Source organism: Panthera pardus, unplaced genomic scaffold, assembly GCF_024362965.1.
Source record: "Panthera pardus isolate Hobbes unplaced genomic scaffold, ASM2436296v1 HiC_scaffold_6, whole genome shotgun sequence".
Lineage (NCBI taxonomy): Eukaryota > Metazoa > Chordata > Mammalia > Carnivora > Felidae > Panthera > Panthera pardus.
In genome coordinates, this window is record NW_026526991.1 from 54208641 (window position 1) to 54232896 (window position 24256).

General features: G+C 38.4%; 1 protein-coding gene across 4 annotated transcripts in view; it reads left to right on the plus strand.

The window, feature by feature from the left end:
• The window catches only part of TAFA2 (TAFA chemokine like family member 2), a 480159-nt gene that overhangs the window by 411163 nt on the left and 44740 nt on the right, over positions 1 to 24256 (plus strand). For all 4 annotated transcript variants that reach the window (XR_002081513.2, XM_053895994.1, XM_019454963.2 and 1 more), the window contains 2 exons: positions 22523 to 22675; positions 23933 to 24057. Coding sequence is in view for 3 of the 4 variants with exons in the window: in XM_053895994.1 (XP_053751969.1) it covers positions 22523 to 22675; positions 23933 to 24057 (278 nt within the window). In the remaining variant the exon portion in view is untranslated. The remainder of the gene's footprint in view (positions 1 to 22522; positions 22676 to 23932; positions 24058 to 24256) is intronic.

Genomic DNA, 24256 nt, shown 5'->3' on the forward strand with positions numbered 1-24256 from the left:
CTGTGAGAAAACAAGTGTACATTGTTTAAGCCACCCAGTCTATTATATTTTTGTCATAGGAGACCAAACTAAGACATCCTCCTGGACCTCTTACTCAGTATCCTCTTCCCTCTACACTTTTCATATTTTTCTGTATAGGGTGGGCTTATTTCCAAATTACCTAAAAGAATTAGATTATGACCTTTCCTTCTTTCCTATTTTACATCTCTTTTGCAGAAAAGGTCTCAGTCTCACAGGAGGAAGCATGACTATCCAAACAAACTTTGATGACAAAAGTATGTTGTTTTCATAAAGTAGCCATGCTGTTTTTATGCCTTTGGCTTCCATTTAGTTTTCCACTTATACGTGATCTAAAGTGGATTGTCTTGAGTTATTTTAAGAAAAATACCAATATATTAATCTCCTCTGACTAAATGAACTGTTAATACAAGCCTTGAAATGGAACATTAAGCTATATAAATACTTAAAAGGCATACCTCTTACCTTCCTTAATGGCAATGAATTTTCTTTAGAAAATGTAATGTTGAATTTTGCAGTTTTTAGTGAGGTCTTGTTGATTTTGTCTTGGGACTTAAGTCCCAATGAGTCATATTTAAAATAATTTACAATATTAACCATCTATTCCTTTACTAGTTTAAAGAGCAGAGCCTCTTGCCCACTTCCTTTCTGAAGTTGCTTTCTGTTCATGAAGTAATTAATATCATGTCTGGGACAGGAAGTGGAGAACACCTGGTTGGCTTCTTGTCTGGCATATGCTTAGTGTTCATTAATTTTAAGTCAATAGGTTTTTATTGAGCACGTACTTTGTGCCAAATGCAAGAAATGTCTGTCTCAGAGGAAGCCAGTTCTTACCATAGAATCTGATAACTGCCTCAACGCATTGGGGTTACAAAAGAGGAGTTGTCACAAGCTCTTAATTTTATTACCAGAAATAAACTTGATTCTGTCATGTATAATTAGGCATGTGAAATCAAAGCTTATTCACAGGAATTTGTCTTAATCAAAATAGGGAGACATTATTCAACAATTCTCTGTAAAATGAATACTAATTTCTGTATTCCTTATAATATCCTTTTCTGGATTTGTTTTCACATTTCTGATTGATCTTTCCTGGGCTCCAAGCACTTCAGACTTCCTTGCCTGGGGCTGTCCATCAGGTAGTTAATGATCTGTAAGCAGTATTTTATATAAGTAGTTTTCAAACAACTTATTGACCCTTTGATGTGATAGTATGTTGAAAACTCAATATGTAAAGTAATTTAACATAAATTCTCCAAAAATAAATGTTTTCCTGAAGCTTTAAGATTAAATTCTAAAACTTCCAGGAAAAAAAATTGTATGTCAGCTGTGCTCTTCATTATGAGACAATGAAAGAACTCTTTGGAATGTTCTTAGGGGAAGTAGGTTTCAAGTCTTTGCTAAATATCTTAAATAGGAAATAAATATATTTGCTTCACCTGAGCTCATAAATACTGTGTCACATACAATGGCAACTTTACTTAAAACCTCTTCTAAAGAGTCTCTTGAATTACAGAGGAGTTTAAAACCTGATTAAATAACGAAAGATGGAGAAATCTTTGCAAGGTTTTTTGTTTGTTTGTTTGTTTGTTTTTAGGCCTATAATTTAAGCTTATACCTTTGGGTGGAAACATTTACCTGAAAATGTTGACGTTTTCAGTAGTCATTTACACTATTATATCTAACACAAGATTCCCCTTCGTCTCAAATTCCCCGTTTCCTAAGGGATATCCCAGTTCAGGAGGTATGAGAAAAAAACATCTAGAAGAATTTTATGAGCTTTACTGGTTGGTGATGGCATGAAATCTCATAAATTTCTATTTTTTACCTCTTTTATTAGCAACTCTTCCTGCACAGAAGTAAAAATTGCTGGTCTTCCTGATTTTTAATTGTAATTATTATTATCTTAGCTCAATTATTTTGTCAATTGTAGGTTATTTCATAAAATCTATTGAGTTTTTTGTATCAATATATAATTGTGTGACAATATTTTTCCCTAAAAGTTTTATTAACGACTTTATACATATATATATATACATATGTGTGTGTGTGTGTGTATATATATATATATATGTGTATATATATATATATATATATATATATATATATATAGTTTATTTCTAATGTTATTGCTGAGGGCTTTTTTTTTCAATATAGCAATAAATGGAATGGAGGGAGATTGGTAATTTTTGCCTTGTCCGAGGCTATGGTGGTGCGTGTGTGTGCACACGTGCACACACGTGCATACACACGCTAATTTGACGCATGCTATAGAAAGAAAAGTGAAGAAACAATGTCAGATTTCAAGTACAGTGATATTCTAAAATCGAAGCTACTTTACAAGAAGTCAGAAGTGTTTAATAAAACAAACCCTGAACATCTTCATTAATCAAACCAAGTGTGGCTGCCTGTGTGTGCAGCTGCATGGCAAAAATACCTCAGCCCCCAACTTCTTTTTATCCTAAACCAGTTGGAGGTTGATGAGGCAGACTCTAGGCGAAGCTGTAAATCCTGTGAAATTTCTTTGCCCTCATTTTTTCTGCCTTTTTTCCTCCTCTGCACCACCAGCCCCCTGTCTTTCTATTCTTCTCAGGCTTCCTGCTCCTTAATCCAAACAGGAAAGGCTCTCATAATGACCCATTTATACCTATTGATTGGCTGATTACACCACTACTGAAATGCCTTCACACTGAAGCATTACCTCAACCAGCCTTTCATCTCTGATTGTAGGAGAGGCCGATTCTTTGTTGGAAAAATTTTGTTTTCCTCTGCAAACTGGTGAGGAGATTGTTTTTGGAGAGTAAGATAGGAGGAGGCCCTTTGGAGCCCCTGAAATCACAGTTGTTCTAGTCAAGCAAATTTAATTTAGAGTTTATGATGTTTTCAGCTGTCCGAGCAGATGCTCTACAGTAAGCCCTATGGAAGGAAAATTGTATTGGACACTTGTTTAAAAGTGGCAAGGAAGACTTTATTCAAGACTATGGCAAAAGGGTGGAAAGAATGAACTCACAAAAAGGCAGGGGGATTTTAAACAGTGGGGTGAATGGTGGAAGAGTATTCAAGGACAATTTGGGGAGACTGGTCAATGTGATTATCTGGGGCCGTCTGTGTCTCCTAATTGGTGAATATCAAAGTTAGCCTCCTAACCTGTCACAGAGACTGGGAGACAGAAGCTCTGTCTTCCTTGATGGTTGCATTTCAAAGGAATGTCTCCAGGGTCCTTGAGAAAGATATTCTTGGGTTATAAAATGGGCAAAAGTCTGGGGAAAGATTTACATTTCAAAGAGGCAGAGAAAAAATCTACAAGTGCATATTTTCTAAAGTAAGTTTGTAAGAAAAGGGAGGTCAGAGATATACAGTCTGGGCAAAGCCTGTCTCAGGTTCAGTCAGGCTGAGGAGAACCATAAGATCATCTTGGCCATCCACTTTCCACACTCTTCCCCTTTCTAACGCCACCTACAAGCTCTCTAGCCTGCTGAAGAACATTATAAAATGTTTGGTTCTTACTGCATTGACTGTAGTTGACCTGATATCCCTGTATTATTAGTTTCTTGCATTTATGATACATGCTCTGCCCTCGCAGAGGTATGTGTGTTAGCATTTATCCTACCTCAACCTTACGTGCCTTCTCTCCCAATTTTAATCTAATTTCTGCCATTTGTTCCACATGCCCTCTGGCTTGGAATCACATACATTATGTTCTGGGATACTTGACATTGTTTCCGTTTGCATTTAATGATTTTACATATCGTAACTTTCTGTATTTGATGTCCTCAAACACACCTCTGAACACATTGTTATTTATACCTCCGGTTATAAGGTTTTGTCTAAAATCCACATAGTACTGGGCTGCATGCCTTCGTGAATAGAGATGTTACATATTGGGGGTTAATATCTGTAGTCACAAAACAAAGGAAAAGAAGATGTCATAGATGCAGAGCAAGAGGAAACCACCTGTGTTGTATCTGGGAGGCTTCAAGCCCAGCCAATATAATCTAGGCTTTTCAGAGAAAACATGTGGCTGAGTTTTCAGAGTGCAAAAATCCCTATGCCCATGTAGGAAAACCTGTTCCCTACCAATTGACTTTAGTCTCTTCTATGATGAGGGAGTGTGGGGCAAGCTGAGGGCAAAGTACAGGCTAACGGCATTCCCCCTACCCCCCCAGGTGGAATATGTATGATATTCCTCGGATACTCCTGGCTACCCAAGAACAAAGGAAAGGGGTTTAAGTGCTTGCCTGGTGATGTGGGGAACCAAGGTAAATGAAAAATTAAATTCACTTCCTGCCTACAGCCCATTGACAAGTCCTTGAAACTGGCAGAGTGACCTCCTTCTAGGAGCTCAGCTGCCTCACTGATGACACTTGGCTAGGGGCCAAAGACAATCTTAGCTTAACATTATCCCAGCCCCCAGGATCCTGTAAGTCTACTTTAATATATAAAACTTCCTTTGGAAACTTCCTTTATCTGAACTCCCCCAAGATATATGCTGGCAATCATAGTCCAAGTTTATGGCCTCTGATACAGATCTGAAGGGTCTCATGACTAAGGTTTTACTAAATGATAATAAATGGTGTTTTCCTAACAACAGCTACCCCCTCAAGGTCTTGGAAACCTTGCTTTCAAAATTCCCTAAAGACCTACTCTATCCCTAACCCCCTCCCAAACTGAGTGCATGTAATCAGTTACCCGTCATAACCCCAGTGCAGCTCTTTCTGCCCACGGGTCCTGTCCCAATGCTTTAATAAAATTACCTTTTTGCACCAAAGACATCTTCAAAAATTCTTTCTTGGCCGTCAGCTCCAAACCCCGCACCATCACCCCAAAACTTCATCACTAGGATTTTAGTCTCCCCCGCCCCCAACCCCAATGCGAGACTTCATAGGACATAATGACCCAGATCAGCACATTTTCAAAAGCCTGGGTATTTAGGCTAGAATAACACCATAGTTAGCAAGGGCAGGCTTTAGCAGAACAGTTCAGAGTGAGCGTTGGCAGTGATTATATGTTCCAGTTTGCATCCACACAGCTCCAGTTAACACCTATTATTCCAATATAATCATTAATAGCAAATCTATTTACTTTTCAAATGGCTCCTGATGTGGATCATAAATTATATGGTCACTGGAGCTTGTTCACTCCATGTACTGATTCCTTCTGAGGGTCCTCTACTAGCATGTGCTGAAGTTGCGTCTCCTTATTCAATCATGCTTTCAGGTGTGCAATTATTGGATTACATTTTCTCATTCTCTCTGTCTCTCACACATATACACATATTCACATGATGGACACCACTACTCCAAGGGAAAAAATGTGCTTTTTAGACTGACTACCTTTTAAGTGTAATTTGAGGAAGAAAAATGTCTTAAATGCAACATGACATGAAAAGATACCTGCTCACAGTGAACAAACAGCTTTCCATTGCGATGTAAAGCACAATTCACTCTCCATTGGGACTCACTGCTTTGTGTTTTCAAAAGACAGAAATGTGGTGGTGACCATTTATTACAGAAAAATTGGCCAAAGCTTTGAAAACATAACTCCTCCCCCCCCCACCTTTTTAACTAATTACATTTTAAAGCAAGTTACCCTCTCTTGTCAGACTCTGTAAGCAAAGGGGAACTAGTAAGATGATTTATTTTCCTTTCTTGGTCTGCAGCTAATTCTAAGAGGCAGATATGAAGTAGATGGTCAACAAAAGAGTTATTCTTCCAGTTTCAAGTGGACTTTGGCACTCACATTTCCCAAAAGCAGAAATTGAAGCTTAGAGCAATTACCTAGTTTGTTCAACACACAGCTAATGAACAAGAGGACTGGGGCTTAACTCCAGGTTGATCTAATTCCACAGCCTGTGTCCTGAACTGGCCCCCTGTATTGCCTTTCCCTGTCATAGTCAATGTTATCTTCTCCATGAGGGCAGGGACTTTGGCTTTCCTGTGTTTGGCAAATCACAGGTGTTTGTAAATATATGAATGACTAAAGTCACACATGAGAGGGAGAGGGAATAAGAACAAAAGATGGCATCTGAGGGAGGCACAGTGTTGGATGTGTATGTTCACAAGTCATCATGAGGATGCTCACTGAGAGTCCTGGGTGAGAACCAGTGCAGCACCTGCAGACGGATATAATGAGGTAACAAGGTTTAAGAGCGGGGGTTTGGCAGTGGAACAGTTTGGCAATTGAGTAGCTTCCTTGCCTCTCAGAGACAGTGCGGGGCAGCGGTCAAGGTGTGAGCTTCAAATTCAGTTAAGCCTAAGGTAGAGCCCTTTAAAATATCTCCAAAAATCCAGTATAGAAGTAACCATTTTACATTCAGGACCCCATTTCATCCTCACAACAGTTTTATGAGGTAGATACTGCTATTCCTATGTTATCACCGAGTCCCTTGAGACTTTGGAGTGAAATAACTTGAGCAGAAATCATGCACAAGAGGTCACCTTTCCAATTTGGGTCTGACACTAGAGAATGAACTCTCAGGGGGCTTCATGAGAATACCATAACCACCAAGGTAGATGTTACCATGAACACCAGTGTCCCTCTCACTCCCCATGGATGACACTACCTCCTCCTTGTCCACAGGTGTTAAGCAAAATGTAATTTCTATCAGTGGCAATCATTTACAGAATGCTTGCTGTGGCCAAATGCTGTTGCACGCACTTTAGATACATTAAGTCCTCAGAATAGTGCTATGGGCCGACACTATGGTTGTGCCTTATTTTACAGAAGAGGAAACTGAGATGAGGTTACTTAACCTGTCAAAAATGATGCGGGAAGTAAATGGCAGAGCTGGAATTGGAACCCATATAGCTTGGCTCCAGAATCTGTGTTTTCATAATTACTGCTTAACTATGTTATCTACCGACTCTCAAAGAGGTAACTTGCTGAGGACTAGATCCTTAAATTAGCTTCACTTAAAACCATTGCCACCTGTGTACCTCTCCTCCTGAGGAATGTTCTCACAAGGATAATGAGTCTCTGGATTAGTAATAATGATGATAATAACAACAGCCAATGATCACTGAGCACTGTCTATGTGCTGGACACGGTGTTAAGAGCCTTCCCTATTCTTAATCTTCAACAATAATGTGAAGTTAGCTTATTATTCTTGGTGTACAGATGAGGAAACTGAAGCTTGGATGTTACTTTGCTCAGTCACACAGCTACTGACAGCTGTGGAAAAGCTGGCATCTGTCTGATTTTTCCCTTGAACATCCCAGAAGCTCTGCTGCCTCCCACAGAGGGGTGTTTTAGCTTTTGATTCATTAATTAGTTTTGCTGGGTGGTGTCTATTTTAAGCTGCCCAGGAGGGCATGTTATTGTATATGCTCACTTCACCCTCAGGAGAAAAAGGCAAATTATTAAAAGAACAACAGAACACCAGAGACCTCTTCAAGAATTCCTGGGATGCCAGTCAGTATACGTTGTACATATTTCACACTATGTCTTGGTGTTTGTTTTTTGTTTGTTTGGGTTTTTCTTTCTTTTTGTTTTGCATCTGTATAAAGCTATACTCCAACACACCTGAGAACTGAATGCTTATGATCATGGCCAAGATTAATATAAATGATATTTAGGAGATACTGTTTAAAAAAAGCAAGATAAGTGGGGGGCATCTGGGTGGCTCAGTCAGTTCAGCATCTGACTTCATGATCTCACAGTTTGTGAGTTTGAGCCCCACATTGACCTGGTTGCTGTCAGCAAAGAGCCTGCTTTGGATCCTCTGTCCCCCTTTCTCTGTCCCTGTCCTGCTTGTGCTGTCTCTCACAAAAATAAGTAAACATTCAAAAAAAATTTAAAAAAAGGCAAGGTAAGTGTTTTAGAATGTTTTATATGAGAGGGTACTTGGGTGGCTCAGTTGGTTAGGCATCCAACTTCAGCTCAGGTCATGATCTGAGGCAGGGTTCATGAGTTTGAGCCCTGCATTGGGTTCTCTGTCCACTTCGGATCATCTGTCTCCCTCTCTCTCAAAAATAAATATTAAAAAAAGTTTTATATTAGAAATATTTCAATATAGCATTCTAGATAGTATATGTGGTATGGTTAAATGTACTCATGTAAACAAAACACAAATATGTACCTCTCTGTGTTATTATTAAGAATGTACATAAAGTTATAGAAATTTAAAATCAGAGATAACATAGAGATCATCTAGTCTAGATCAGGAAACTAATGAGGCCAATGTTGCTGACTTGACATGTCAACTTTCAGGCATCTCACAAAATTCAGATTAAGCATCACCTTCTTTAAAAATTATTCCCTCGGGGCACCTGGATGGCTCAGTAAGTCAAGTGTCCAACTTTGGTTTATGTCATGGTCTCATGGTGTCATGATCTCGTGGTTCGTGGGTTTGAGCCCTGCGTCGGGCTCTGTGCTGACAGCTCAGGGCCTGGAGCCCACTTCGGATTCTGTGTCCCTTCTCTCTCTCTGCCCTTCCCCTGCTCACACTCTATCTCTCAAAAATAAATAAACATTAAAAAAAAATTCCCTACTCTTCTTCACAAATTATTTCCTATTTCGTTTCTCATGCCTGCCCCTCATTGGGTGGGATTGTTTTTTGTTTTTTTTTTTTTTTAAACTCTTAGTACATTCTGTGGCTCCTGGTATCATGGCCCCTTTATCCTTTATTTTCTTTTTGTATACATGATGCCCTCCCTCTACGGCCTGCTGAGCTCCATGAAAACAGGTAGAGTTTTTCCTTTGGTCTGTATTCTGGGGAGACAGCACAATGCCTGGCACTGAGTCAGTGTTGGATGCGTCTTCAGTGTGTGAATGAGTTGGCAGAGCTCTCTTGGTTAGTTAGTAATGGAGTACAAATGAGGATGTAGATTTTCCAACTCACCAACCAGTGATCCTCTCACTATACTTTGCTACTCCTCTATTCTAATTTGAATTTCACATCATTAATGAATTCTAAAGTCATTTTTTAAAAGGACATTTTCAGAAGCTATCAACAACAACAAAAAGCTTAACTGATAGCAGTGTAAATCCTTATCCAGTGAATAGGTAGTATGGCATGTAATTTCTCAAAAAGTTACTGGCATCTTTCTTCTAAAAACTGAAAAAAAGCCTCATCTAGTCTTCCTTAATAATTTGACTTAAGATTTATATCCTTTTGATCTAGAGTGACACTCACAACCTGGATGTTCCATATTGAAATTGCTGAAGTGTAGAGGAAAGATAATCTAAATTTGCTTTTCATGTCAATCACTGGGAACAAAGCAAATCTGTGTGTGAGAACAGATTTTGTTGGAAGGCAAAGATTTTGTTCATTCTTGAGTGATACTGATTTCTTCTGCTTATAGGTGTCTTGCTGGCTTCAACGAATACCCCATATGTAGAAAACCTCTTAGTATACTGAAGGGTATAGAATTATGAATCTGCAAAATTAGATAAAGGAAACAGTAAAACAGTAAAAGTTTTCCTTCTCTTAGGTGATAATTATTTCCTAAAATTAAAAGACTTTAGTGCCTCTATCCCTCTGATTTGTACATATAGCACACCATAGATTACATTTTTAGAGAGGAGAAGATACTGAGAGATCCTTCTAATTTTGTAGTTGAGGAAACTGAAATCCAAATAATTGAGTTTTCAAAGAATTGTCCTGACCAATTTGGGACCAAAATCAAGGTTTTGGGGGGAAGAACAGAAAGTCATAATCCTCAGATGAATAAGTTTTCATTGACTACATTGGAGGTTTATTCTGTTATATGCCAATACTATTGGTTGAGATACTTTTAGCTGACTTTACACTTTTTTTTCCCATTACGACACGATATTAAATCATCTGTCATCATAGCCAACTTCCTTATTTTACAGATAACTTGTTACTTCGGGAGATAACTGATTTACCAAAGATTAAATAGTTCATGGTAGTGCTATAAATAGAAACTAGGACTTTCCATCTCCCAATCCAGGGCTCACTGAGTGTATCTCTCCTTCTGAAACCCTACTTGGCTCTCTAGTAGAACAAATTAAGCACACATACACACACCACCACAAAATGACAAGGTCAAATGTTTTTACAATTTCTAGTAAGTTCATCTAAGCATGCATTTGGAAAAATGATTCAATTTACTGTTTTTTTCTCTTTTGAGAACTCTTATAGTAAATCACCTATTCATTTATTCATCAAGCGTATTGATTTTTCTATTATGGATCTCAAACTGTGCCTCAAGCTGGGGATTCAGAGATGAATAATCATGAATTTGGGTCTCACAATTTAGTAGAGAAAAACAGAGATATAAAAAGTAAATATAGAACACTGTTACAGGTATTGCAGAAAAAGTAAGAAAATGTTATTTAGAGGACAGAGTGGTTCAGTCTACCTGAGGAGTTAACAGCTTCAAAGAGTAGATGTTGTGATGTTCTGAGTTTGAAAGAAGGGGTACAGGTTTCCTGGAGACAAAAAGTGGGCAAGAATTCAAGAGTGATAGGTAGCCTGAGCAAAGATATAATAATAAGATTCTAAAAATAGTTTATAGGATTTTAGTGGGGTGTGCAACAAGAGTGCCTATGAAATTGTGGCTGGAGGATGGACCAGTGGAGAAATGCTTGGGCTGTGCCAAGAGTATGACTGTATCCTACAAAAAAAATGAAGATCTAGGAACAGTTTACACTCTGGGCTTAGTTTTAAGGAGATCTACTGTAATATAATGCATATGTTTATGTGTGTGTAAGGCAACAAGTTAGCAAATAGGGAGACCAGTCCTAGCCCCTGATGGTTATGCAAGGAAAAGATGCTAAAGGTGCTTAAGCCAAGTCAGTAGAAGTGAAGTTGTGGAAGGGGTAGAAATTAAGGAGTACAGAGGCAGAATGAGAGGAATGTGGTGAACAGAGATATGGGGGTTAGGTAATGGAAGTGAGATTGAATGGAAAATTAAGACAGCCGAGTTCTAATTATGGATCTTCCACTCTCTAGCTCTGTGATCTTGCGCTAGTGAATATTGTAGATGTTTTCTAACCATCAATTTCCTTTTTGTAAAATGGCAAGGTAGGACTTTACCTCTATTTTTCTTTAAGTCTCTACAAATTGATGGTTCTCTCTTAGATACTTGTATTATATAAATAGAATCAAGGATCTAAGTAAGGTCATCTTAGCCTCTATAATAATTATAGCTAACATTTATTCTTCATCAAAATATAAGCATCGTTATGAATGTCAACTCAGTGGATCCTCATTACAACCCTTTATGGTAGATGATATTATAATTACCATTTTACAGATGAGTAGCTGAAGCATAGAGACTTGAAAAAAATTTTTTAGATCATATCTTTTTGTTCTCTGTCAGTCCATTCAGGCTGTCTATAGCAAAATACCAGAGACTAGCCTATAAACAAGAGAAATTTATTGCTCATGGTTCTGGAGGCTAGAAGCCCAAGATCAGGGTGCTTGCATGGTATAGGGAGAACCCTTCTCGGGGATGCTGACTTCACTTTGTACCCTCACATTGCAAAAGGGGTGAGCTAGCTCTCGGGGGCTTCTTTTGTATCAGCAGTAAACTTAATCAACTTCCAAAGGTGTTACCTCTTAATACCATCACCTTGGGCATACCTTTTTTAACATTTGACTTTTGCAGGGACACAAACATTCAAAACACAGCACTGCTCTTTTGATTCACTGTATAAACTCCTTTAAGAAGCATTTGTGCTCTACCTGACTCTTTCCTATTTCCAATAATAGGAATATTATTGCATATTGGTTAATACTTGCTATTGTAACAGATACACCTCTAAATCTCATTGACTTAACACAGCTTGTTTCTTGTGCATGTGAAACCGGTTAGTGTCAGGGGCTGGATCTTTCCTTGATACAGTCATTCAGGGTCACAGGCTGATGGTAGCTCTTCAAGGTCACCTTTGGCACTGACATCTATATGAAAGAGGAAGAGGGAGAGTGGCTGACAAAGTAGGTTTTTTACAGACCTGTTCTTGAAGACATATAACTTCTGCCTATATTCCATGTGTCACATGCAAGAAAGAATAGAAAATGTAGTCAGTCTAGTTGTATGCCCAGAAGAAAAGAAAAAGAAGGCTTGGTGAACAGTTAGGCACTCTCTTTTGAAGCTGGGACTTGAGCCTAGACCATCTGGCATCAGAATCCTCACCCAGGACTCCTGGGTGGCTCAGTAAGTTAAGCATCTGACTCTTGATTTTGGCTAAGATCATGATCTCACAGTTCTTCGGATCGAGCCCTGCATCAGGCTCTGCACTGACAGCATGGAGCCTGCTTGGGGTTGTTTCTCTCCCTCTCTCTCTCTGCCCCTCCCCTGCTCACACTCTCTGTCTCTTAAAAACAAATATCTAAAAAAAATCCTCACCCAAACCACTGTGCTATATTACCTTTTGGATTTGATTGCTTTCATGGAATTGACAGTAATCAAACTGTTTTGTACATAAAACAATGTAAGGATGCAGGTTGACTTTATAGTGCATATTATTCTGTGTAGTTAAGATTTGTGACTTCACACAGATAAGAAATATATTCAAAATATAAATTTCATAAACTCCCTTCTCAGTTTCTCATTAAGTTCAGTGAATTAATAGACTTAATTTATGTTAGTTTGAAGCAGTTAAAAAATCTTTTACTTTGACTTTCATTTTCTGATAGGTCTAATATATTGTACCCATTATAATGAAACTTAGTCATTTCATAAATTCCAAGAATTTTAGAATTGGAAGGAACTTTCAATTCTAAATTACCACTAAAACTAGTCTGATTTCTTCATTTTGCAGGAGAGGAAAGATACCCAGAGACCTAAATGACCTACTCCACACTACACTCTTCAGAGACAGAGAACTATTCATGAGAGCCCAAATATCCCAGCTTTCTTGTGCCTGCTTTTCTACTCATCATGTCATTTTCCTCAAGAAGCTCTTGGGCTGTGCTACCCTCCTCCCAGGGACACTCACAGGAATATTATTAATCATAAAAGAACAGCATGACTCTTGCAGTTTATAGGAATTGGGGATGTTCTGATTCTTCACATTTTTTAAATGTGTATGTAATTTGGGATTAAGCAGAAAATCTGCTTTTAAACGTTTGACATTAGAAACATTTTAAAAAGCACAACAGGCCATTTTCCTGTCTGAGCAATTCAAGATGGCCTCAGGGTCATGACTTGAAATGTCGAATTTTCATTATGAGGGAAATGTAGAAAGTGGATTGGGCATTTCTTGGATCCTACTTTGAAAAGGTAGACACTTGTCTCCTGCTCTTACAAGTGGGGACAGAGATAATTCTAGCTGATAATTAGCTTGTGTTAATAATAACTTCAGTTAGAAAAAAAGAGAGAATTACCCTGGTCAGCACATTTTTGGGTCAAAGAACACAAACATCATGAAATTATCTCGGGGAAAAAAAAAAGAGGTTCATTGAAACTTATTCTCTAAAGTACTTCAGGAATGCAGGAACATTTTCAGGAAGACCTGAGGAAGGGCAAACACCAAGGCAGCTTGTCAGACTACTCATTCTCTTATCTCTAACCTCGCTTTGTATCTGTGCTTAGTTCCGTTTCTCGTCTGCTTCCTCTGAGTCCCATCACCGTGACACATACACACATCTCTCCGTGGGTCACCTGATTCTGAATGCCAGATGACCTTTGGCTCAAGTGCCCATTTCCATGTGGCAGTTTGGTGGCTTTCATTTCAAATTTCCAGCCAGAGGGATTTGATTCGTCCAGTTTCTGTTCTTCAGAGCAGGCATTACCAGCAGAAGTTCTGGACAGTTTATAAAGAGACCACTATTCTGTGAGGTTTGTCTCCCTCAACATCAATTCTCATTTAAAATGTGGATGTAGGGGTGCCTGGATGGCTCAGTCAGTTAAGCATCCTCTTGGTTTCAGCTCAGGTCATGATCTCACAATTTGTGGGATGGAGTCCCATGTAGAGCTCCAAAATGATAATGTGGAGCCTGCTTGGGATTCTCTCTCCCTTCCTCTCTGCCTCTCCCCTGCTCATTCACAATTGCTCACGTGTGTGCATTCTCTGTCTCTCAAAAATAAATAAATATTAAAAGAATGTGGATGTAGAAGATGTTCATGATTGAGTTGAGGGGCAACATGTCTAAAATTCTCTCAAGAGTGGATCTTCTTCTGTTCTACCTCTTTCTCTTAAAATAGATTGGTGGACATCCTCTGGTTGAGAGCTTTCTCTTAATAGAAATGGTACTGTTAGTGGGGTTATTATCCTTTAGTGGCAATCTTTTTTCCCCCAATGACTGTTTTTCAGATAAAAACGGAGCAGTTTTAGAAAACAGGCTTTGTAAAAATGTCACCAGCACTTGGCTATTTCCTCCCTGATCATTTTGACTTCATAAATTATGTGAACTTTTGAAATTTCATTGAGCTCTTTAAATAACCATTTCTTTTAATTAGATTGCTTCAGCATGAAAGTCTAAAAATGTGCCCTATTTTCTCCTTCTAATGAATTAAAGTGAGAAATTAGCTGTCTTAAGAAGTTTTTGTTTCAGCACATTTTTTCCATTCAAAGTGATTTACAGCAACCTAAATCCACTAACTAGCTTGCATTTCAGATGTCTATTGGTGCATGTAGGTGATGCTTTATTTCTGCTTAGAAGGTGTAATGCAGACTCTCCGGGGAGCTAGTCAAGCTGGGTAAAACTATTAAATAGGAGTGTACGGAGACAAACAAAATTTTGGAATCAATGAGACAAATCAGAATACAAATAAGAACTGAAATCTAATGGAAAGGAAACCAACTAGGAACAAATTCACAACTTGATGCTAAATTTACTGTTCTGTAGCTTACGTGTCAAATTAAGTATTTTTTTACATGCATCTCATGTCAACACAATTAAGTATATATATAGATTTTTTGAAATATCAAATTAGAACTTTTAGAAAATGTAGATAATTTTCACTAGCTTTCGTGTCTTTGTAACTTATATATGTTCCATCATTTTGTATTCGTTAATTACATTAATAGTAAAAACAAATTTAATTAATATTGCAGTAATGATGTACAATTTAAAAGCAGTTTCATATAAATTGTCTCATGTGGTCTTCACAAGGACTTTGTGGAGCCATTTTAGAGATGTACGAAGCAGTTCTTTGGTGAATGGATTTGCTTAAGGGCTTACTCAAGTACAGTGTAGGTATAGCAAGACTTGGACTGGGGTATTTGAGCTCCAGAGCCCATGTCCCTTTGAGGCTACCAAGCATCGCTTGTGGGGGAACATGTCCTGTATTCCTCCAGTCATCTGGAACTGGAGATTGTTGATGCGTGTGGAGCATTATAGAAAAGGCACTGTAGGATAGTGTTTAAGATGATGGTTTCTGAAAGCAGACTGCCTGGATTCTCATCTCTGGTTTTTCTCTTACTAGCTATTTTACTTAATATTTCTGGGGCTCAGCTTCTTCATTTGTAAATTGGGGATAATTTTATCTTCTTCTCCAGTGGTTGTTGTAATGATAAAATGGAATAATGCCTGGCATACCGTGAATATTCAATAAATGGTAGCAGTAATCATCATTTTATACATTGTTTTCAGAGTGAATAATTCATATATAGAGAATGTGATATGTGTAGCTCTGTGCTCTTATTAACCTAAGGCCAGCAAACACTACTCAAGGTGAAATGATTTGCATAAATATTATTCTTTGGTGTACCAATTTTTCATACCCATACGTTTATAGCTGATTCACAGTTGATGAATAAAATGTGACCATATTAACATATGTATAAACCTATGTGTGTGTATATATATGTATATATATGTGTGTGTGTGTGTGTGTGTGTATATATATATATACACATATATAATTATGTGTATGGGCATAATTTTTACAAGGCTGTGTGTATATATATATGTATATACATATACATACATAATTATGTGTATGGCCATATAATTTTTAAAAAGCTATGCATGCATAGAGAGCAAATGTTATTTCATTCAATTTTTTTTCCCCCTCTGGAGAAATTCCTTTCAGTAGGTAAAAAAGTAGTTGAAAACAACAAACGTTTGCTAAAATTCCTTATAGGACTTCATGCCACAGAATTTACCAGTCACAATAGCTTTAGAAAACTTTCAGGAGTCTTGAGACATGATTTAAGAGGCAGTATCTTTTTTTTTAAAGTTTATTTTTCTTGAAAGAGAGAGAGTACAAGCAAGTGGGGGAGGGACAGAGAGAGAGAGGGAGAGAGAGAATCCCAGGCAGGCTCCTGCATTGTCAGTGCAGAGCCCAGTGTGGGGCTTGAACTCATGAACCATGAGTTCATGGCCTGAGCTGAAGTCAGACATGTAACCGACTGAGCCACCCAGTTGCCCTGTAAGGCAAGGTGAGTTTCTCACCAGGAAACTCAACCTGGATGTCTGTACATTTTCTTTTCTATCTTAAGGTCATGTTCTGGGGGTACTCTAGGCTAATGATCCTATTGTTGAAATGAGACATAGGGTAATAACCTTGGAAGGCAACAATTAGAGCTGTGTAAAACTTGATATCCCTGTTTTCATAAGAATTAATGTTTCATAAGAATTATGTGTCTCTAGCATCCTTTCGCAAAAATGTAGGAGGCAACACTTGGTGTTTATGCATCACATCCAGGGAGGAAAAAATAGAATAGAAGAAAGGTGTTTTTTATTTGCTTGTGCCTGACTTGGGAATTGTGACATGAAGAAAATTGTTTGTTTGTTCTTTTTTCATTTAAATCTTCTCCAGGGGGTCTTGCATTATTTTAATATGATGCTAACTGTCTGTGAAGCCTATTTTGTTAATTTGGAAAGCCCTAATATTTGATTAGGTTAGTTTATCATGGAGCTCTGTCTGAATCTGTGTAGAGAATTCTAGTAACTGCTGGAATTTCCTACAGTCTCATTAACCTTTTAAGGAAAACCACGGGAATTAGTTTTATTTTCTTAAATTGCTTGTTTACCATTTATTAAACACATATCACATGCTGGGCAGTTTACATGAAAAATCAGTCTTTGTATATAAGAATCTGGTTATCATAAGACATTAGACATATACATAAATAAGAAAACTATGTATATGTATATACTGGCCATGCTTAGATGAACTAAATTCTGCTAGAAGTTTCACTTCCGCATTTTGAGGTGTCTTGTTTCACTTGGCATATTTACCGGCTTGTATGATAACGTACTGGACCATATTCTTCCTACCCATGCCTTCAAACACTGTGAGTATATTACCCATCCATCCATCCATCCATCCATCCACTTACCTATCATCTATTCTATTTTAAAAAGGTTAATTAACACTCTCTCATTTCTCCACAAAAGAAGCTTTACAACTTCAGTTATAATAAGAAGAACAAACGCTGAGAGAGATGTTTTTACTCAGTCTCATTTCTCACCAGGAAACTCAACCTGTATGTCTGTACATTTTCTTTTCTTTCCTCAATGAAGAGAAAGGTCATGGCAGCAAAGCCCGTGTCTGTCAGGCTTGCTCTTCCTGGTCAGCTTTATTATTAATCTCTTCATATTTAGTAGCGTGTTCTCTGAGGGGGAGGACATGTCTGTCAGTCTTCCCAGTGCAGCTCCTGCCTTCTCCTCCTCTTCATTATGCCATATGGGCATCATTTTACCTCCTTTCTCCTCAGACAAGAAAGCATAACTTCCTTCACTAGAGTCCTCACATATCAAACCTAGCCAATGTAATTATCCAATCATGGAATAATTCTCTGCAGTCCTTTATATAATATATAAACACTTTCCTTTATGCATTTTGCATTGACTCAGATAGAAGCTAGAATATGTTTTGAGATATGATGCTTCACTGGTTTATCCTCCAACTAATGCATTCTGAAAAATATATCCTACTAAAATATCTAGGATGTGGTAGAAAGTACTACTATGTCCTCAGGGCAGGCTAAGTTTTGACACAGTAACCACAACAACCTCAAAATTTTAGAGCCTTCTAACAACTCAAGGCTTATTTCCCACTCAGGTCCATCATGGTTGGTGGGGACTCTGCTTCATGTCTCTTCACTTGGAGACTCAGGTTGATGTAGTTCCCACTGTTAGGAACAGATTTGGTGGCTCGGGCTGGTAGGGAGGAATGTAGTGAATTACACACTAGCTTTTAAAGTGGCCACACAGACTGATATCCTTTGCTTTTGCTCATAAGTGACTGCTTTCATTTTACTTGAGTTTTCATTTCATTGGCCAGAGCAAGTCACATCACCACATCTAAAGTTAATGAGGTGGAAAAGTACAATATTACCATGTGTCCAGAAGAGAGAGAACCAGAAATATTTGGCAGTCAGCACTAATGTTTATTATGACTACCACAACTACTTTATCCTTTTATAGTTCTTATCAGGCAATGTAGAAATGAATTTTGGTACTGGCATTGGGAAGGGGAAACCAGATGCAGAGTTTTTGCCTGTCCATCCCTTTCCAGTGTATGATAAACTCTCCCTTATAACAAAGACGGTAAAATGGCTTTTGTGAGTGCTGAAATAGTGCCTCTTCTTTCAGGGGAGAGGTCAGTGGCCTGCTGCTCGGTGCTCCTGGTTGCCATTGTACTGTGGAAGGGACCAGAACCCCCCCCACCTCAGGCTGTCCCCAGAGCTGTCTCAGCTCAGTGCTGAACAGAGTCACTAATAATCTCTTACCTCCAGCCTGGCTTCCGTTCAAAGACTTGTAGGGCTGATCTCATGACCTACATCTCCGTTTTCCCGAATCACTATCAGAAGTCCAAGGATCCCAAATAATGATGACAGAGAGGGTCTTCTCCATTCCGCTCTGAAATCCCAGCCCTTCTTGCATCCTGCCATGTCCTCTGCAGTTTACAGTGTGCACCAGCCAGCTCCCTCAGGCGATCCTCCTACTCCTTCCCAGTACAATTACTTTCCTCTTTCTCACATAACTATTGTATATCCTCTTTTTTCTTTTCAAGCAGCTCTCATATTTCATGGCAAAATTAGATGAAATCGGATAAGAAACTGCCTCACGTCCTCACCGCCTAGTCTACTCACACCTACCTGTCTCGGTAGCTACACATCCGACCTTCACTCTTGTTAAAATGGATTAAGTATTTTCACATCAATTTATTGTTAACCCCCCAAGTGCTCCGAGTCTCAATTCCTTCTGCCTTCTCAAGAACATTCTTTTGTAATTACCCATCTTCTTTCCTATATTGTGCGTTTCTCTACCAGATCGTTCCAGCAAGCAAGCATGCCTTTATGGCATCCATTAAAAAAAAAAAAAAAATTCCCTTGACACCATGTTTCATTCCAACTATTGCTCGCTTCCTTCTTCCCTTAACAGAAAAGCTTCTTCGAAGAAATTTGTATAATTACACTGTTTTACATCCCATTCTCCAATAAACTTACTTTAATCATGCTTTTATTTTCATCATGCCTCTAAAATGATTTTTACTGTGATCAAATGCTAACAATAGCTAACACAGAGTGCCTACTATAAGGCAGGCAGTGCTCTAAATACTTTATATCCATTAACTCATTTTAGCCTCAAACCAACCCTATAAAGATGGTGCTGTTAGTATCCCTCTTTTAGATAGGAAAAAAAAAATGCTATTCAGAGATACTGAATAATTTGCCCAAGGTCACACAGCTTTTCGGAGGAGCTTACATTTGAACCCAGCTACTCTGGTTTTCAAGGCTAGTACATGATACTACTTTTTTAATGGACAGTGATTTCTCTTTGCTTATTGAACCTTTCAGCAGCACTTGACAAAGCTGATCAAGCCCCTCCTTCTTGAAACATTTTGGTTTTTGGTTTTTCATGCTTTCATCCCGTGGTCTTTTTCTCTTACCTAATGCGCTGCTCTTTGTCAGTCTTTATTGTTGTCTTCCCCATTTCGGACTGAGGTTTTTTTTGACTATTCTTTCCCTTCTCTCACGGCAACTTTTCCATGGTAATTTGGTTTAGTCTGTGGCTTTAAATATCACCTATGAGCCTAGATTTCTTAAGTGTGTATCTGCAGCCCATGTCTCTTCCCTAAGTTCTGTTCATAAATGCCACTGCCTGATTTACATAGCTACTTGGGTGCCTTGTAATAATCTCAAATTTAACACTGACAATACAGAACTATAGATGTCTTAACCCCACCCAGCTATTGCCAGACCCCCCTATTCCCAGGCTTTCTCTATCTGCCAGAACCACCACTATATATGTATATGGTTCGTGTATAATTAACATACAGTGCTATATTAGTTTCAGGTATACAGTATAATGATTGAACAGTCCTACACATTGCTCAGTGCTCATCATGATGAATGTACCTTCACCTATTTCAACCCCCTACCCCCCAATCTCCCATCTGGCAAACATCAATTTGCAGGAACACCAATTTACCAACTTCTAATTGTTCAGGACAAGCTGAGGAGGAATCCTAATTCCTCCTTCACTCACAGCTCACCTTCAATCCCCTAACAAGTCAGACAGCTCTACAGGGAAATACTCCTAATCTTCCACTTCTCCCCAACTCTGCTGCTATTAGTATAGCCTAAGTCCTATCCTTTATCTTTGAGACTCTTGCAAACTCTTTGTAACTGGTCTCCCTGATCGCACTCTTGCTTTCTTCAGTCCATTATTTAAAGAACAGTCTGAGCAAACTTCTAAAGCATTTATGAGATGGTACCATATCCACCCAGAGTATTTCCCTTGTGAAATCCAGTCCCCACACTGCAGCATCCCAGCCCCCACTTGATCTTCCTACATTTCTGACACAGTTCCATAGACCTCTCAACTGTTCAGCCACACTGTAGCCTGGGAACACAGCACACATTTCCCCATTTCGTCATTTCAGTTCCCTGTCACTTACTGCTTCTTTTCTTTGGAATGCTCTTCCTTTCCTAGATCTTCATAATAGATGCTTTCTTCTCACTCAGGTCATCATTAGATTAACTCACAGAAGTCTTCTCTGAAACTTACAAAAATATAATTTCCCTCCCTACTCTCACCTTATCCTACAGAAATTCCTTCCAGGAGCTTAAAAATCTAGTATTGGCTTTATGTCCCGCCTTTTTGTTGTTGTAACCCCAGTACTCAGAAACATACCTCAGGTGTGATATTGACTCAAATAAAATCTGATTAAGTGAAGTGCAGTATAGAAAGCAGTATATGGACTTGGATGGCATAATGTGAAGCATTCAATAAATTAAAACAAACTGAATCATCCTTAGCTAAGAAAATGTTTTCTAGAGCATAAGAAGAAAGAAATCTCGCTCTCAAGTTTTTAACTTTCCCACAGATAGCCTTCTGTTTGAATCAAACACCGAGACATCCCCATTTGTATCTTCAGTGGCAGGAAGATCTTTATGACATTGGAAATGGTATCTGCTTCTTGCAAATTCTTTTGAGAGTCGCATGTCAAAGCTGTATGTCACACCCAACTTTCTTGGACTCACATAGAGGGATGATGTTGACAATATGTGTGATTTGTTCTCTCTCACAAGAAAAATCTAAGGAAGGTACCTAACCTGAGTTACAGCACAGTGATACTCATACCCAAGGGGAAGATTAATATATGATGTACTGATCTCATTTACAAAATGGGCCTCGATATGTTTATAACATTAAACAACTTCAGATGTGCTTTTTATATCAATCACATTTTTTAAATTTCTGAAAGCATAGTGTTTCAACAGATGTTTGATTTTAAATTTGTTATTTTTAGAAGATGAAACTTCTTTATCATTTCACAGTAGGGTTAATACTTTGAAGATGAAATGCTGCAAAAAAGTGAGGGCAAACTAGAACCCTAACGTAACGTGATAAGTGAGGTCCAAAATTCTCAAGCACCCAAACTATTCAGTAGCCTTACTGCCAGGTTAACGCAATGGGTCGGGGACACTTAAAGCTGGTTGGATGGGGCTTCCAGGCTAGATATAAATCCATCCACATTCTGGCGACAGTTGTTGCTATTGGTGGCAGTTGTTCCCCCAGGAGGAACTGAAAGAAATGATTTTCAGGTCTGAAACTGGCTGGGACTTTCAGGAAAATGGCAGCAACTTGAAGAATTCCCAATTAATTCATGCCCAGGGAAACTGGGCAGAAGAATACCTAGAAGATGGGTTCCACCCTGTACTTGCTTCCTGAAAAGAGGTTCCATTTCTGGCCTTTGCACTCATCCCTAGAAGAACAACATAACCTTAATCCCTCCTCCCCCACTTTGAGACCAGGTCTGCTCTTAGCCCCACTGCAGGATACCTTGTCTATGGCTTTACTCTTCTTTGTTGGACAGAAAGTCATATGCAGATAAGTATGTTTTTGATGGCACCACATATTGTCTCTGTATTTCAGACTGTTCTAACAGCTCATCCTAATCTGGTCACTAATTGTTCCTGCTTCACCAAGCATTTACTGACAGAAATGGTCCTACCACATTTAGAAAAGAAATCAAATCTGCATTATGGAGTCAGCATCATTGTATTTCTAGTTTCATGCATGGTGGGTCCCTTATAGAGCAATATTTAATGCACTTCTAATTAAAAAGGGGCAGGAGTATCCAAAGCTTTCTCAGCGTTGCCTTATCTCTTGTTTTTGTTTGTGCAGCTCACCATGTTAAAACGGGCACTTGTGAGGTGGTGGCACTCCACAGATGCTGTAATAAGAACAAGATAGAAGAGCGATCACAGACGGTCAAGTGTTCCTGCTTCCCCGGACAGGTGGCAGGCACCACGCGAGCAGCTCCATCTTGTGTGGATGGTGAGACTTCTTCCATCGCTCCTTGTGGTTGTATAGCTGGTGACTCATTAGAATTGGAACCCCACTACAATGCTGTTGACTGTGGTCAATCCTGAGGGACCATACCATAAATCATGTGGCTGTGCAGAGATTATTTGGGGGGGTATTCTGAAATCTGAAATCCTTTGGAAGGAGGTCGAAGACCTTACTCCGTTTTGTAATAAGGCATTATAATGAGGTTCCGACAAGTCCATGTGTTTCTTACTTTGATACCATGAAATACTGATTTGCCAGTGAAGGGCTTGTGTATGTAAATTAATTGGGAAAGGAAGGATGAAAATAATGGATTAAACAGTATGGTTGCCTAAGAACCCATGGATGGTTCTTAAGAATGAAAAAATAAGCACCATACAAATGAGCAAAGTTGTAGTTGTAGATTAAATTCACATGAAATATTGATTTTTATGGAGATCCATCAAAATATTAATTTCTTTATTGGAGGGTTCACCTAATTGCAATAGGAGATAAATCTTTGTATGGGTCTATTTAATTGATATTATCATAGATAATTAAGTACTCATATTAGCATGGTTCATTCCTTGTGATGATGGTTAGTGCCCACATTAAAAAAATTACATTAATTCTGAGGGTTGCTGGAGGGGTTGTGGGAGGGGGGGATGGGCTAAATGGGTAAGGGGCATTAAGGAATCTACTCCTGAAATCATTGTTTCACTATATGCTAACTAATTTGGATGTAAATTTTAAAAAATAAAAAAATAAAATTTAAAAAAAATACAAGAAAAAAAATCCCCCTCCCCAATTACATTAATTCTAATAGCCTCCTAATTTTAGCCTACTTGTGGGAAATATTACACTGATTCTAAAATACTATGAACTGGTAATAGGTTTATTTTTTTATATGTTTAGGTAAATAATTGCACACATATGCCTACAGAAGTCTCTTTCCAATGAAGCCTATATGTTCACATGAAAAAATCCTTCAACAATGTGCCTATAATTAACAATACTATTTGTTAAGAGAGTAGAGCTCATGTTAAGCGTTCTCACCACAATAAACTAAAATAGAAAATAAAAATTCTTTTAGTCAGAAAATCTAGAAAGATTCAGCCCCTTTGGACAAAAAGAGAAGCATGCTTCAAAACCCAATCTACCCAATGATGGGGAAAATTGGTGCCCTTTTTTCCTCTTTAAATGTACATTCAGAGAATTAACTAGTCCAAATAGAAAACACTGAACTGATTTTTCTATCTCCTGTAGCTTCAATAGTGGAACAGAAATGGTGGTGCCATATGCAGCCATGTCTTGAGGGAGAGGAATGTAAAGTTCTTCCGGATCGGAAAGGATGGAGCTGTTCCTCTGGGAATAAAGTGAAAACAACTAGGGTAAGTGGACAGCCAGCTTGGGAAAGCAAAAGGTCTCTGAATTTATAGAGCATGGGAAAGTGTAGTAACATGATTAAGTGATGGTTGTAGAACGAAGACTTTTCCATACTACATTTCCGCCCACCCCCTCCATTTTCTTCCTAATTCATTTTTCTCATAGCACATTTTTATTTCACTCAGAATAACATCTTCTATAGAT